Genomic DNA, 16,286 nt, shown 5'->3' with positions numbered 1-16,286 from the left:
GGAAAGAGGGAACAGCAGATGCAAAGGCCCTAAGGTGGGAATGAGCTTGGTACATTAGAAAAAAAATAACCAAGGCCTGGGCGGCTCTGGTGTAGCAGGCATGGGGAAAGAGTAGCAAGGGTGGAAGCTAGGCCAGACACACACTGAGCGCAGTGGCTCAATCTTGTAATCCCAGCACTTCGGGAGGCTGAGGCGGGTGGATCACTTGAGGTCAGGAGTTTGAGACCAGCCTGGCCAACATGGTGAAACCCTGGCTCCACTAAATATACAAAAATTAGCCGGGCATGGTGATGTGTGCCTCTAATTCCAGCTACTTGGGAGGCTGAGGCACGACAGTCACTTGAACCCACGAGGTGGAGGTTGCAGTGAGCCGAGATTGCGCCACTGCACTCCAGCCTGGGTGACAGAGTGAGACTCTGTCTCAAAAAAAAAAAAAAAAAAAAAAAGAAGATATGTGGGGCTCTACCAGCCTGGGGAGAAGCTTGGGTTTTACCCTAAGGATTATGGGAGGTCACTACTAGAGAGGCTATTTTTGTTTGTTTTTGAGATGGAGTTTCGCTCTTGTTGCCCAGGCTGGAGTGCAATGGCACAATCCTGGCTCACTGAACCTCCACTTCCTGGGTTCAAGCGACTCTCTTGCCTCAGCCTCTCAAGTAGCTGTGATTACAGGCACATGCCACCATGCCTGAGTAATTTTGTATTTTTAGTAGAAACAGGGTTTCAGCATGTTGGCCAGGCTGGTCTCGAACTCCTGACCCCAGGTGATCTATCCGCCTCAGCCTCCCAAAGTGCTGGGATTACAGGTGTGAGCCACCGCACCTGGCCCACTACTAGAGAGTTTTAAGCAAGAATGTGAAACCATCTGTTCTGTGTGTTGTTGTTTGAGACAGGGTCTGGCTCTGTCACCCCAGCTGGAGTGCAGTGGCACCATCTCAGCTCACTGCAACCTCTGCCTCCCTGCAACCTCTGCCTCCCAGGCTCAAGCCATCCTCCCACCTCAGCTCAGCCTCCCGAGTAGCTGAGACTACAGGCGTGCCTCGCTACACCTGGCTAAGTTTTGTATTTTTTGTAGAGATGGGATTTCTCCATGTTGCCCAGGCTGGTCTCAAACTCCTGACCTCAAGTGATCCACTCACCTCGGCCTCCCAAAGTGCTGGGATTACAGGTGTGAGCCACTGCGCCCAGCCTGTTTTGTGTTTTAAAATGATCCCTCTACTGTCTGGAGACAAACTGGAGGACGCTAAGAGTGGAGGTAGGAGAGAACTGAAAGCCCACTACTTGCTGGTGGCTATGGACAAGTCAGTCAAGTCATGCACCTCACCTTCCTCATTCTAGTAATGGAACTAATCCCTAACTGGTGGGATAGGGGTACAAGGATTCCATGAGGTGATGTGCACCCAGTGCACTACAGGTACTCTAAGTTATTTCTATTCCTTTTCCACCTTTACCAGGGCTGAGACCCTCTTCTATCCCATAGCTCCCTCCTCTGAGTGTTATTAGCTGTGAACCCAGGTCCCTAAATGGCCTAAAGGTCCTAGGTGTCTGTGAACAGTAAAGAAATAGTCTGGTACTTGACCTCATGCTGTACTCACAATACGTTTTTTAAAGTTTATTCATTCAATATTTTTTTAGTACCTGCTACTATGCACTAGGACTATAACCCCTTTAAAAGTCTGTGTGATAATATTAAAAATTGGCCATTTTATTGTTCTGTTTAAAATACGTGGTTCACTGATGCCAACATAATAAACATCCAAGCTCCTTGTGGTGTTTAAAGGCCTACATGATCCACAGTCCCATCTTTTGTGTAAATAAGAAACCAAATAGGGCGGGCGTGGTGGCTCACGCTTGTAATCCCAGCACTTTGGGAGGCCGAGGCGGGTGGATCACGAGGCCAGGAGATCGAGACCACGGTGAAACCCCATCTCTACTAAAAATACAAAAAAATTAGCTGGGTGTGGTGGCGGGCGCCTGTAGTCCCAGCTACTCGGAGAGGCTGAGGCAGGAGAATGGCGTGAACCCAGGAGGTGGAGCTTGCAGTGAGCCGAGATTGAGCCACTGCACTCCAGCCTGGGTGACAGAGCGAGACTCCGTCTCAAAAAAAAAAAAAAAAAAAAAGAAACCAAATATATAGATAAAATGATGATATATGCAAGAAATGTTTATAAATTATTACAGAAGTTACTCTTGGGAAAGGATACTGAAGATGGGAATGAGATGGGATGGGAGTTTTTTTGGTTTGAAATTTTTACCACTTATATGTATTTCCTTTTTAGAAATCAATGCATAAACCGGGAGTGCTTGTGCATGCCTGTAAGCCCAGCTATTCAGAAGGCTGAGGCAGGAGGATCACTTGAGTCCAGAAGTTCAAAGCTGCAGTATGATTGCAATATGAATAGCCACTGCATTCCGGGCTGGGCAACATAGAAAGACCCTGTTTCTAAAAAAAATTAACACATATATTTTGAAATGAAAAGGAAAAATTACCGGGAGATAGGAATGGGAAAGGGGACTTTTTTATTTTTCCTCACTATTGCCTTTTTTTTTTTTTTTTATCATGAACATGTAATTTTTGTTTTTGGTTTTGTTTTTGAGACAGAGTCTCACTCTGTTGCCCAGGCTGGAGTGCAGTGGTGCAATCTCGGCTCACTGCAACCTCCACCTCCCAGGTTCAAGTGATTCTCCTGCCTCAGTCTCCTGAGTAGCTGGGATTACAGGTGCACGCCACCACGCATAGCTAATTTTTTATATTTTTAGTAGAGGTGGGGTCTCACCATGTTGGCCAGTCTGGTCTTGAACTCCTGACCTCAGGTGATCTGCCTGCCTCGGCCTCCCAAAGTGTTGGGATTACAGGCATAAGCCACCGCACCCTGCTGTTTTTAAACTTTATTTTCAAAAAAAGGTTATCTTCTGAGAGTCTCCCTCACTTCATAATGCTTGCCTCTAACCCTCAACATCAGCACCACAGAGTCTGTAAATAAAACTGGAATTTATCCAAACAAACAGATGTTAAACACCTACTGTAGGCACAGAACTCTCCTTGGCCCCTAGAAATGTCTTTTTTTTTTTTTTTTTTGTTAATAGAGACAAGGTCTTGCTATGTTCCCCAGGCTGTTCTCGAACTCCTGAGCTCAAACAATCTTCTCGCCTCAGCCTCCCAAAGTGTTGGGATTACAGGCGTGAGCCACTGCACCCGGAATTAGAAGTTTCAAAAGAAGTGTGGGAAAGGGTTTTGAACTTATATTTATTGATGCTGACTATATATTAAGCATTTTACATATATTCCCTCATTGAAGTGTTCCCAAGACTTTATGAAATAGGTCCCACTGTCCCCACTTTACGGATGAGAAAACTAAGACCGAGAAAGGTGATATTGCCCATCTCAGGTCATAAAATGAGTAAGTGGGCCAGGTTTGGTGGCTCATATCTGTAATCTCAGCACTTTGGGAGGCCGAGGTGGGAGGATTGTTTGAGCCCAGGTGTTCAAGACCAGCCTGGGCAACATAGCGAGACTCCTGTCTCTACAAAAAATTTTTTTTAATTAGCCAGGCATGGTGGTGTGCACCTGTTGTCCCAACTACTCAAAAGGCTGAGGTAAGAGCATCACTTGAGCCTGGGAGTTCGAGGCTGCAGTGAGCCACTGCCCGCCAGCCTGGGCGACAGGGTGAAACCCTATCTCAAAAAATTTAAAGTAAAATACAAAATAAAATAAAATGAATGAGTGGCAGGACCAAGAGTCTGTGTAACTGGAAAGCCTCCTTCCCATTGCTCCACATGGCATCAAGAGCCATTTCTACCCTAAGAAACCAATCTTACAAGCTAATTTTTGTTGCTATTTCTTGGTACTTATTGTTTTGTTTTTGAGAGATAGACTTCCTGCCAGGCTGGAATGCAGTGGCGCAATCTTGGCTCACTGCAACCTCCGCCTTTGGGTTCAAGCATTTCTCGTGCCTCAGCCTCCGAAGAAACTGGGATTATAGGCATGCACCACCATGCCCAGCTAATTTTTGTATTTTTAGTAGAGATGGGGTTTCACCATGTTGGCCATGAGGCTGGTCTCAAACTCCTGGCCTCAAGCAGTCCACCCGCCTTGGCCTCCCAAAGTGCTGGCATTACAGGCGTGAGCCACTGTGCCCGGCCCTAGGTATGGTTTAATTTGTTTTCTCCAGTCAGATATAAGGATCCAGGAGGTAAAGGTGACATGCCCCTATCATAGCTATTCAAGACTCTCTACTCCACTAGTCCATCATAAAGTTATTCATTTATACAATAAAAATATTCACTGAGTACCTACTATGTGCACTGTGGAGCAGCTAGGGCAATAATAATGTTGATTTTACTGATAGGGAAGAGCAACAGCAGGATACTGGGAAAAGATTAATTTGCAACCAGAAGAAATAAGTCTTTTGGGAGAAAGATGACAAGTTCAATTTTGGTTATTATAAATTTGTGGGACACCAGAAGAAGCTGTCTGGAGGCAGCTGGCCTAGTAGATATCTAATTTTTACCTTCAGGGCTCATCCCTGGTATCTGCTTGGATACCACTTCTCATTCAATTTTCCTTTAAGGAACATTCTCTCTCCTCTCTCAGCCAACTCCCTCATCCCTGACCAAAGTATATAACTCAGACTTGGCCAATCAGAACAGGTACCTCTGTGCAGTAACAGGCATGTGAACAAAATCCAGGCCAATAAGACCCAAACTTTGTTATTTTGCTGGAACTATTGGGAACAAGAAAGGCTTCTCTTTCTACTGCGCTTAAGTTGCTAAGTTGGTAGGATGTAAGCCTGTAGCTGCTGGGGGCATCTTGCCCTTAATAAAATGGGAGGCCTTCTGCCAATGAAGCCCACCAAAAGAAGGCAGAGCAAAAGATGGAGAAAAGTCCATTCCTTTTTAGGTACCTTAATCCAGCTATGCCTGAAACCCCATATCCCTGGACTTTTCAGTTATGCTACCCAGTAAAATTCTCTTTTTGGATGTAGCTCAGTTAAGCTGGGTTTATGACAAAATAATCCTGAACAGAATTGATTATACAAGTCCAGAGTTTAGGAGAGTGATCTTGGCTAGAGGCTAGGGTCATCCCTGGCTTGTTGTTTACTCCCTTAAGGAGAGAATCACTAAAATAAATAAATAAATATATATATATATAAATTATATATATAATATAAATTATATATATAATATAAATTATATATATAATATAAATTATATATATAATATAAATTATATATATATAATATAAATTATATATATATATAATATAAATTATATATATATATAAATTATATATATAATATAAATTATATATATATAATGTAAATTATATATATAATATAAATTTTATATATATTGAGACACTGTCTCAAAATATATATATAATATAAATTATATATATATTTTGAGACAGTGTCTCAAAATATATATATATATTTTGAGACAGTGTCTCACTCTGTTGCCCAGGCTGGAGTGCAGTGGTATAATCTCAGCTCACTGCAGCCTCAACCTTCAGGGCTCAAGCCATCTGCCCACCTCAGCCTCCCGAGTAGCTGGGAATACAGGCATGCACCACCACACCTGGCTAATTTTTGTATTTTTTGTAGAGACAGGGTTTCACCATGTTGCCCAGGCTGGTTTTGAATTCCTGAGCTCAAGCAATCTGCCCACCTTAGCCTCCCAAAATGCTGGGATTACAGGTGTGTGCCACCATGCCCGGCAGAATCACCAAAGATGTTTGAACCAGGGAGTGACATGACCAGAAGTGCAGGTCGATGGATTGATTGGGGTAGGGACAGGGGCAAGAGGGAGGAGGCAGGAGGAGTAGCTAGGAGCCTATGAGTAATATTGATAAGAGAAGTTGGTGGCTTAGTCTACGGTGGTGATGACAGGGATGATGAGTAGGAATTTGGAAGATACTTAGGAGGGGTGCAGAGAGCACTTGATCACCATTTGGAAATGAGAAGAAAAGGAGGAGTCCAGCATGGCATTCATTATTGGGAGACTGGGTGAATGGCAGTGTCATTAATGGAGAATGGCAGTGGAGGAAGAGCAGGTGCATGGGGAAGGGATATGATGAGTTCAAAATAGAACATGCTAGAGATGAGGCACTTGCAGGACATCTGAAGACACAGGCCTGGGAGAGAAAGGAACACATGGGCTTGGAGCTCAGAAGAAAGAAAGTATTTCCCAATCTTGGAATGATCACTGTCTAGCTCTCTTTCCCACAGAGCCTGATGTGGGGTGCCTGGCACTTGGGTTTAGGGAATGGCAGGCTAGAGGCTAGCTGGGCACAACCAAGGTCCTGGCTAAGAGGATGGTGCTGTGTCACTAGATGGTACCACTAGGTTGAGAACACAGGAGGCCATGTCAGCCTGCAGTCTGGTCTAGGTGAACCAAGGGAGCCTTGGGGCTTGGAAGTAGGACTGGGAGATATGGCATTCAAATGATTACACTGAAATGATGGCAACACACAAACCTGGCGCATAAATTTGGCATAAGATATAAGCTCCCAGAAGCTCAGATGACTAGGATCTCTGCTGGATTTCCGTACAGGTGAGGGCACAGCCTGTATTGAACTTCCCGAAATACTCCCTGAGGTTTTGGAACTTGCTCTCTCCTACCATTCTTTCATCCTGAGAGCTTCTCTCTCATGCATTTATTCATTCAACAATTATTGAGTGCTCAATAAATAAATAGAGATGAGGTTTTTGTTGTTGTTGTTTGTTTGTTTTTTTGAGATGGAGTCTCACTCTGTTGCCCGGGCTGGAGTGCAATGGTGCGATCTTGGCTCACTGCAACCTCTGCCTCAGCCTCCTGAGTAGCTGGGATTACAGGCACCTGCCACCAGGCCTGGCTAATTTTTTTTTGTTGTTGTTGTATTTTTAGTAGAGATGGGGTTTTGTCATGTTGGCCAGGCTGTTTTCGAACTCCTGACCTCAGGTGATCCACCCGCCTCAGCATCCCAAAGTGCTGGGATTACAGGTGTGAGCCACCACACCCGGCCAGTGTATTTTGTTTTGTTTTGTTTTGTTTTTGAGACTGAGTCTCACTCTGTCACCCAGGCTGGAGTGCAGTGGCGTGATCTCGGCTCACTGTAACCTCTGCCTCCCCAGTTCGAATGATTCTCCTGCCTCAGCCTCCCAAGTAGCTAGGATTACAGGCACCATGCCCAGCTAATTTTTGTATTTTTAGTAGAGATGGGGTTTCACCATGTTGGCCAGACTGGTCTTGAACTCCTGACCTCAAGTGATCCACCCACCTCAGGCGTGAGCCACCGCACCCAGCCTAGGGACAAGGTCCTGATGCTGGATAAAGGAGAATGAACAAAACAATCATGATCCCTGCCCTCATGGGGCTTACAGACAGGGAGTAATCAGATAATTGCACAAATAAATAATCACAGATTTTGGTAAATGCTAAGACATTTACAGAGGGCCAGAAGAAAACATGTCAGGCAGTTCCAATCTCTAGGTCAAGAGAGACAGGCATTCTCTGTTGAGCTGGAAGAGGAAACTAAGGCCAGGACAGGGTAGGTGTGCCCATTGTCGCTTGGTGAGTCAGGGCTGTATTAGGACCAGAAACCTCACTCCCGACTACTGAAGGCCTAGCTTCAGGCTGATATCCATCACGACACATCTTCCCACTCCTCTCCCTGCTACCTCCTGATTCCACTCCCTTTGGAAGATAAGTTTTGATCTGCAGCCCTGACATTTGAGGCCCATAAACCTCTAAACCCCATCTTCATTATCTCCTCACCCCCGCCCCATATAGAGTGCAGTCCAGTCAGGTTGGCAAGGGCTGCTGGTCAGGGCCAGAGGACCAGAAAGTGTAGAGGAGGAGAGAATTTGGGGCTCTCAGACTGGGAGCAGCTACGGAGGGGCCAAGCTGGAAAAGCAATATCTGCCAAGCTGGTAAGAGACAAGGCTCAAGTGCAGGCACTGCGAGGAAGCGAGAGTGAGGTAGAAGGATGCTCTAATGCCAGGAAGTGACGTGCAGGGACACAGGGATGGGGGATGAAGGATGAAGAATGGAGGGGAGGATGGAGCTGGGCCACAGGGCTAGGAGGAAGAGCAGCAGGGAAGGAATGCAAAGAGAGCTCTTTGCCCCCAGGTCTCTTCCAATCCCTGTCTCCTCCCTCTCTTACCCCCACTTCTCACAATTCCAGCAGAGGGCTGAGGGGAACCCAGTAAAATTCTGGAGACTGCTTCCTAGGGAGCAGAGTACCTTACCAATACCCCGGCCAGATCCATGGCTCAGGGAGGGGTGGGGTAATCCACAGGAGAGTGAAGGCGTTCTAGTCCCCAAGGACTTTGAGAGGTCATGCAGTCCATGCCTCCGTCTCCCAATACCCAGCAGAGGGGAATCATATTCTCTTTACCCCTCCCTAGACATGAAGAGATTCTCCGCTTCTCCCAGACCCTCTGCTTCCCACAATCCCTGGCTGTGGGGAACTTCTCTTAAGGCATAGATTGGATCCCTCTTGCTGCAGTCTCTGACTTGGTTTCTCCTATCCTGTCCTCTGTAGCTAGAGAAAGGCCTCTTCTGGGTGATCACAGCGGTTCCTTAGGATCTCCCCTCCAACATTCCTTCATCGTTAGTTGGTTCTTCCCAGAAGGTAAGCCCAATGCCTTCTGCTGCAGTCCCCAGCATCCTCTCCGTTGTCGCATCCTACGCCTCTAAGGCAGAAATGCACCCCCTTCCCCACCAAATAATTAACAGAGACAAGGGAGAAGAACGGAGAGGTCCAAGAAGATGGGGATGAATTAAGGGGATGGAGCTGGAGATGGATGCTCGACACAGAAGAAGGAAGGCCGGGGACTTCCCAAGGCAGGGCAGGGACGGGGTCAGCGGGCCTCACCGGTGTCGGGGTCTCCCAGAAAGGCGTCCTCGTCCTTGCGGCCCCTCAGCGGGGCCGCGGGCGCCGGCTCGTCCTCGGGCAGCCGCGGGAAGCTGGTGATGCTCATGTAGTCCACTGGCGAGTAGGCGCCCAGGGCGCTCTCCTGGCTGGCCTCGTTCTCCGCCGCCATCCTCACCCGCGCCCCCCAGCAGCGCAGCGCCTGCCGGAAGTGGCTGCAGCAGGGGAGTGGGAGGGCGGAGGGCGGGGCCTGAGCTTCGGGACAGCCGGGAGGGGGAGCCTCTCCCCGCCCTCGGCCATGTCCCGGTCTGACTCGCCCCCGCCTGCTCAGCGCTGTCAGCCTGCAGCTGGCACACAGGTGCGCCTAGATGGACAGCCAGGAAGGCAGCACAGGGTCGAGGGGAGAGCGCGGGGCAAGCGAGACTTCAGTGGCTCTGCACTTTACGCAGCTCAGGGACCAAACCCCTTCCCCCTTCCAGTCTGAATCCAGCTAGTGTCCTCCTCAAATCCCAGGCTTCCTTTTCGGGCCCCAGACCCTTTCACTGACCGCAAATCCCTCTCGACCCCAGATCCCGTCTCTGACCCCAAACTCCTCGGACCCCAGACCCCTCCTTAAACTCCGAGATCCTCCTCCTCCGATTTTAGACTCCTCCCCCGACCTTAGACCTCTTTTTCGACTTCAGACTCTGTCTTCACCCCCAAACCCTTTTGAAAACCCCAGCCCATGCTTCATCCCCAGGCCTCTTTGACTGCAGGCCCCTCTTTGGACAACAGATCCCTCCTCTGACCTCAGATCCCTTCCCGCACCCCGATACTTCTAACTCCTCTTTCAACCGCATTCTCAAACTTGAGTGTGTGTTAGAATCTTTGAAAGCGGATCTCCAGATTCCTCTCCAGAGATCATGATTCAGTAGGCTGGGATGAGGTCCTTGGAACCTGAATATTTACCATCATTTTAAGAATTTTTTATGTGGTTCCGGAAAGGACACTTTGAGAAAGAAGGAGTGGTGGTAGTGATGGTAGGGCAGGAGTGGGGCAAGGTGGGGAATAGGTCTCCATAGTCTGGATGTCTGGGTTCTATTCTGCCACCGCTCAAACACTGTGTAATCTTGGGCAAGAAAATTAGTTTCTCTATCAGTTTCCCCATCTGTGAAATGGAAAGAATAATAGTACCCATTTTAGAGGGTTGTCATGAGGATTAAGTAACAGAATGGAAAGCGATTAGTACAGGGCTTGGCACCTACTCAATAAATGGCCTCATCATCATCACCATCATCATCATCATCATCATCATCATCATTGCCTTAATCTGGTAGATTCATTCCCTCCAAACCCATCCATCCTCTCTCCACTCAGAAATTCCAACCACACTACAGCTTGTACTACTTCTCCATATCCAAGGATGAGGGAGGTTCCTTCTCTTACGAGGTCTCTGGTCCAAACTTTCATTGTGAAGTCCACAGGAAGAGAGGGGATGCTGGTGAAGCCTCTATACACACATCCTTTCTCTTCCCAACCCCAGACCAGTCTCAGGGATGGCCTGAAGTGCTTGAAAAATCTACTATATGCACAGCAGCTGCAGTAGCAACTACAGACAGGAGGGGGAAGCAGTGTGTCGGGAACAGCTCTGGGGTTTGGGAGTAGGACTTGGGAGAGAGGATAGGAAGGAGAGGGCTACTCAGAGCTGTGTGGTAAGAGTGCCCAGGGAGGGTAACAGTCTATCACCGAAACGTGTACCCACTGTGTGTGGCTCTCCCCACCCCCAGAGAGTTCTTATCTCCTCAGTGATGTTTGTAGGGTCTATTACACTACCCTGAGGTCTAATCCCTCCAGTGGGACCTTTCCCCACTCGATGAGGTCTGCACCTTATCAGTGATGTCCACTCCCACAGTGTAGCTGGCAGCTCCTCAGTGGAGTTTGAGTCCTCTGGTAGGTTCCGTGTCTCCTTAGTAAAGTCTATATCCTCTCTATCTCCCAGGGGAAATCCGTGTCTCCTCACTAGGGTAAGTGCCCTTCAATGCCATCCTATTAGCAGGGCCCAGGGCCCTTCAGTCAGATCTGAGAACTCCCAGCAACATCTGTGCTCCCTTAGTGGAGTCCATGTACTGTCAGTGAAGTGTGTGTCCCTTCGGTGCAGTGGATATCTCCTTAATGAAAGTATCTGACCCTTTGGTGGGGTCCATGTCCACTCCAAGAGGTCTGTACTCCTTCAGTGGGCCCTGAGATTCCCACCCTCTTCAAGATTGGGCAGACTCTTGGTCTCCCATAGAAAGCTTTTTTTTTTAAGCTTAGGGTGTGCAAGGTTTACGGTCAGCTGGGCAAAGAGCAGGGAAGTAGCTGGGAAGGGAGGCTGGGCTAGATGGGGTCGCAAGGCCTGTGTAGGCTTCAGGAGGTGGGAGCTGCCTGCTTCAGGCCTCAGAATCACTCTCGGAGTTAGATATTTAAGAATCCTTCCTGCCTTGACAGCCAGTCTGTGGAATGATGGTGAGTTGGGCCCTTCGTGGTGAGTGCAGGTGAGAGATGGAGGAGGGTCCTGCCTGACTTCTTTCTGCAGTGGAGGGGCTAGAGGGAAGCTAGAGGTAATTAAGCCCAGGTTGCAGTGGTGGTGGTGGGGGTGTCCCTTGGTGAAGTAAAGAGATTGTGAAGGAAAGAAGAGAATGTGGGCCGGGCATGGTGGCTCATGCCTGTAATCCTAGCACTTTGGGAGCCCAAGGCAGGCAGATCACCTGAGGTCAGGAGTTCAAGACCAGCCTGGACAATATGGTGAAATCCCATCTCGACTAAAAATACAAAAATTAGCTGGGCGTGGTGGTGTGCACCTGTAATTCCAGCTACTTGGGAGGCTGAGGCAGGAGAATTGCTTGACTCCAGGAGGCAGAGGTTGCAGTGAGCTGAGATCGTGCCATTGCACTCCAGCCTGGGCGACAGAGTGAGAGACAGTCTCAAAACAAAAACAACAACAAAAAAAGATAATGTGAATGATTTTTCCTATTTGCACAGACTTTGATATTTTACAAGCCTTAGCTTCAAGCCTGATGAGGAAGTAAAACCAAATTTGGAGTCAAAGAACCTAGCTTTGGCCTTAACTTGGTCGTTATTTGCTCTCTGACTTTGCACCAGTTCCTTCCCTTTCCTGGGTTTGCCATTTGTGCAATTAGGAGGTGGGTTTATTATAAAAAACCTGAAGGTGTCTCCTAGTCTTCACTTATTGAGTCTTGTACTTTAGATCTGGATGGAGATTTGTGAAGGCAAGGAGATTGAAGACATGTCCTCATAAGAGGGAGAAAATCTGAGCTGGTTCCAGGGTGAGCAGAGAGGGGGTACTGTCGCCAGAGCATGCCCTCAAGGTCATGGGAGAAGTTTTTCCGGAGGACGGGAATGTGGGTGTGGCTCAGAGAGGGGGGACCTGGAGGGAAGGGTGTCACCTGGAAGGGACCCTACGCCAGATGGTTTTCCAACTCAATGGGGTGATAGTCAGGACTGTGCAATCAGACCACGGGGCGGCTCTGCGATGAACCTTACTCAACTCCTCTCCTTAGTCCATCCCTTTCCCTTTCGATCCCTGCCCTAACCCAACCCCTTATCTGTCACTGCAAGACCCCACCCCACTCTGGTCACTCCATGGCTGTGCCTCCTCTCCTGTCACAACCAGCCGGGTTACTCCCCATCACTCCATGGGCCCACCTCCTCTCCTGTCCCGCCTGGCCCCGCCCCTCCTTGGCACTCCACGGTTCCACCCTCTCCCTTGTCACACCCGGCCCCGCCCCTTCTGCTTTCACTCGACAGTGTCACTCCTTCCGGCAAGTCAGCTCCGCCCCTATCCCTCGACTTTTCCTTTCAGTATTTCTGTCCTTGCTAACCTCGATCCCTCCCCAACCAGGCTTGGCCCCGCCCCCTCTGGCACCGCCCACCCGCCAGACTAAGCCACGCCCCAACTTGCCCGGCCCCGCCCCTCTCCGGAGGACCCGCCTCTAGTTCGGCCTGTTTTCGCAGTGCCGGCACCCGCCGCGACCGCAAAGGCGGCCACGGTTCTAGGAACTTGAAGTGATGGGGCTTCCTGAGGAGCGGGGCCGGAGCGGCAGCAGGAGCCGGGGCCAGGAGGAAGCTGGAGCCGGAGGCTGGGCGCGGAGTTGGTCTCCACCGCCCGAGGTCAGCCGCTCCGCGCACGTCCCCTCGCTGCAGCGCTACCGCGAGCTGCACCGGCGCTCCGTGGAGGAGCCGCGGGGTGAGGCCCGGCCCGGGCGGGCCTGGGGATGTCAGTGAGGAGAAGAGTGGGGGCTCCCTTGGGAAGCTGAGGGGTCCGTGAGGAGATGGAGGTTCTGTGAAGGAAGAATTGCGGTTCTTTGAAAATGGAAAAGGGATTCCGGGAGGAGACGAAGGTTCCATGGGAGCTGGGGAGTTCCCTGGAGACTTGGAGGGTCCTTGGGGGAGATGTGGGTTTTTGCGAGGAGATGCGGAATTCCTTGAGGGAAGAAGTGAGGTTCCTTGGGATTGGGACGGGGAGGTCGGCCAGGAGAGTGAAAGTTTCATGGGAAGAGAAGGGGAGTTCCTGAGGCGAAAAGAGGGTCTCTGAAGGGCGATGGGAGCCTTGAAGGGAGGAGGGCCACGAATAGATCTTTCTTTGCTTCCCTTTCACACCAGCTCAGCCACTGCCTCCTGAGACCTTTAACCTGTGAACTGTTGAGGGCAATAACGGGTCTGGTTCCCATCTTGGGGTCCTCAGATTAGTAATGGAGCCTCCGATCTATTTTTAGTATATCGGACATCCCAATGGAAATTACGCGGTATAAGACTGAACGAGTTACTACAATGTCAAGTTGTTTTATTTATTTTTTTTAAACTTGGGCTGGGATTGTATTAATAATAATTCAGAAGTTCTGATAGATGGTTCTATGTCTGTTAAAATGGATGAGGAAAATCGGCCAGGAGCAGTGGCTCACGCCTGTAATCCCAGCACTTTGGGAGGCCTAGGCAGGCGGATCACTTGAGGTCAAGAGTTCGAGACCAGCCTGGCCAACATGGTGAAACCCCCGTCTCTACTAAAAATACAAAAATTAGCCGGGTGTGGTGGCGGGCATCTGTAATCCCAGCTACTTGAGAGGCTGAGACAGGAGAATTGCTTGAACCCAGGAGGCAGAGGTTGCAGTGAAACAAGATGGCGCCACTGCACTCCAGCCTGGGCGATAGAGCAAGACTTCGTCTCAAAAAAAAAAAAAAAAAAAAAAAGTATAAGGAAAATCCCCCGACCCTTGCCCTCAGTCTGGGTAAAAGATAGATAGATAGATAGATAGATAGATAGATAGATAGATAGTTTGTTTGTTTTGAGACAAGGTGTTGCTCTGTCACCCATGCTGGAGTGCAGTGGCCCGTTCTAGGCTCACTATAGCCTCCAACTCCTGGGCTCATGCGATCTTTCTGCTTCAGCCTCCTGGGTAGCTGAGACTACAGGCAGACGCCATGACACCCAGCTAATTTTTTGTATGTTTTGGAGAGAAGAGGTTTTGCCACGTTGCCCAGGCTGGTCTTGAACTCCTGGCCTCAGGCTTTCCTCCTGCCTTGGCCTCCCAAATTGCTGGGATTACATGTGCATGAGCTACCATGCCTAGCCAAGGAGTCAAAATTGCACCCCCATTGGGAGGCAGCATGATGTTTGGTTGTGGGACAAGCATGGGCCAGGAATCAAATCCAGAAAAATCTAGATTTAGACCCTGGCTCTGCTGCTCATTTACTGTGGGGTCTTAGGCAAATGTTTAAGCCTGTCTGAGATTCCTTTTCTTCCATCTATAAGATAGGACTAGTAATACTTGCCTAATGGGTTTGTATGAGGTCTAAAGTGTGTAATAAGTGTGCACTATAACATGCCTAATGCACAGTACACATTCAATAAATAGTAGTTAGTCTGATACAATATAAATCAAGCAGTTACCAAGTAATGCAAGACAGGATTCAATCAAGTGTAGAGTGGTGGAGTTGGGATTTGAACCAAGACAGTTTGACTGCAGAATCCATATCCTAATAGCAATGCTATTCCTCTTCCATGACCCCACAGAATGTATTTCACCAAATTCCGTCAAATACAGAATTTCTACCAGGGAAGCAGCCTCCTAATTTGTCCTCTCTTGCCTAGTTTCACCAACTTCAGTCTTTCCAGTAGATTTATTAAGACACCATTAGATTGATATTATGGAAATATGCTTTCATATGTCACTGCAAAAACTTTCAATAGTTCCCTGTTTCTGGCAGTTTCTAATTAAAATTCTGCTTTTCTTTTAAGACCTCCAGATAATCTAGCTCCACCCTGCCTCTCTATCCTTATCTCCCACTACTTGCTACCACTCCCCTCATTCTAGATTGATCATTCTCCTTGATATCCTGGATACACACTTATTCCCACCTTCTTGCCTTTGTTCATTTCCTTCTGCTTCTCTCTACCTAGTCAAACTCCACCAGTTCCAACAGAGCATTCCCTGATCATCCCAATTTATGCTCTCCTTTTTCCTCTTCTGAGTATCTTTAGTACTTAGAATCTATGCCACTCATCCAGATTCTCTCTCACACACACACACACACACACCCTACCCAAAAAAAACCCCAGAAAAACTAAGTGTGCATTAAATTCAGTTTTGTAGCCAAACATGGTGATGCACGTCTGTAATCCTGCTACTCAGGAGGCTAAGACATGAGAATTGCTTGAACCTGGGGGACGGAGGTTGCAGTGAGCCAAGATTGTGCCACTGCACTCCAGCCTGGGCGACACGGCGAGACCTTGTCTCAAAACAAAAACAAAAACACCTCAGCTTTCTTCATTCCTTGTTGATGGACTTAAATGTGGTTTATAAATAGTTTTATATACTATGTGCCTACTATTATCACTTGAAAATATTTTCGAGTATTTGTATTCTCGTTATTAGTGTGTGGTCCTTGGCAGAGTTTCCTGTGCTTCCTGAGCTTCAGTTTTCTCATCTATAAAATTAGGATAATTAATGTATACTTTGTAAGACCATAATATCATAAAGATTAAATGAGATTAGTCCAGTCCCTGATACATGAATGGCATTTACTAAATACTAGCTCTCATTTGCTTTCTCTTTAATGGCCATTTATTATTCTATAGTATTACTACTTGTATTACTAGTTTTCATCAGTTATTGTTGGGCTATTGAGTTGTTTCCAGTTTCACTATTATAGTGTTGCTATAAACATCTCTTTACTAATCACTTTTTTTCTTTGTGATTATTTTCTTGAAGTCTATTCCCTATAGTTGAGATAGCAGAGAAAAGGGTATAAAAAGTTTTATGGGCTAGGCGTGGTGGCCCACACCTGTAATCCCAGCACTTTGGGAGGGCAAGGTGGGCTCCTAAAGCTTGAACTTAGGAGTTTGAGACCAGCCTGGGTTATATGGCCAAACCCGTGGCCAAACCCCGTTTCTACAAAA

General features: G+C 48.1%; 2 protein-coding genes across 7 annotated transcripts in view; one reads left to right on the top strand and one right to left on the bottom strand.

Annotated features, from left to right (window-relative positions):
- GGT7 (gamma-glutamyltransferase 7) overlaps window positions 1–9,135 on the bottom strand; it is a 28,767-nt gene extending 19,632 nt beyond the window's left edge. For 2 of the 5 annotated variants that reach the window (XM_030825877.1, XM_030825879.1), the window contains exon 1: window positions 8,855–9,128. In XM_030825877.1, the coding sequence (XP_030681737.1) occupies window positions 8,855–9,023 (169 nt within the window). In that variant the 5' untranslated portion in view covers window positions 9,024–9,128. Of the gene's footprint in view, window positions 1–8,854 lie in introns of all 5 variants that reach the window. The other 3 variants (XR_004032999.1, XR_004032998.1, XM_012511829.2) reach the window with 3 other exon arrangements.
- A 3,555-nt stretch (window positions 9,136–12,690) lies between these two features.
- The window catches only part of ACSS2 (acyl-CoA synthetase short chain family member 2), a 51,188-nt gene continuing 47,592 nt past the window's right edge, over window positions 12,691–16,286 (top strand). For both annotated transcript variants that reach the window (XM_003273559.3, XM_003273560.3), the window contains exon 1: window positions 12,691–13,076. In XM_003273559.3, the coding sequence (XP_003273607.1) occupies window positions 12,899–13,076 (178 nt within the window). In that variant the 5' untranslated portion in view covers window positions 12,691–12,898. The remainder of the gene's footprint in view (window positions 13,077–16,286) is intronic.

Source organism: Nomascus leucogenys, chromosome 13 (genome assembly GCF_006542625.1).
Source record: "Nomascus leucogenys isolate Asia chromosome 13, Asia_NLE_v1, whole genome shotgun sequence".
NCBI lineage: Eukaryota > Metazoa > Chordata > Mammalia > Primates > Hylobatidae > Nomascus > Nomascus leucogenys.
The sequence above is the reverse complement of the archived record's forward strand: the minus strand, read 5'-3'. Positions and strand labels throughout refer to the sequence as shown.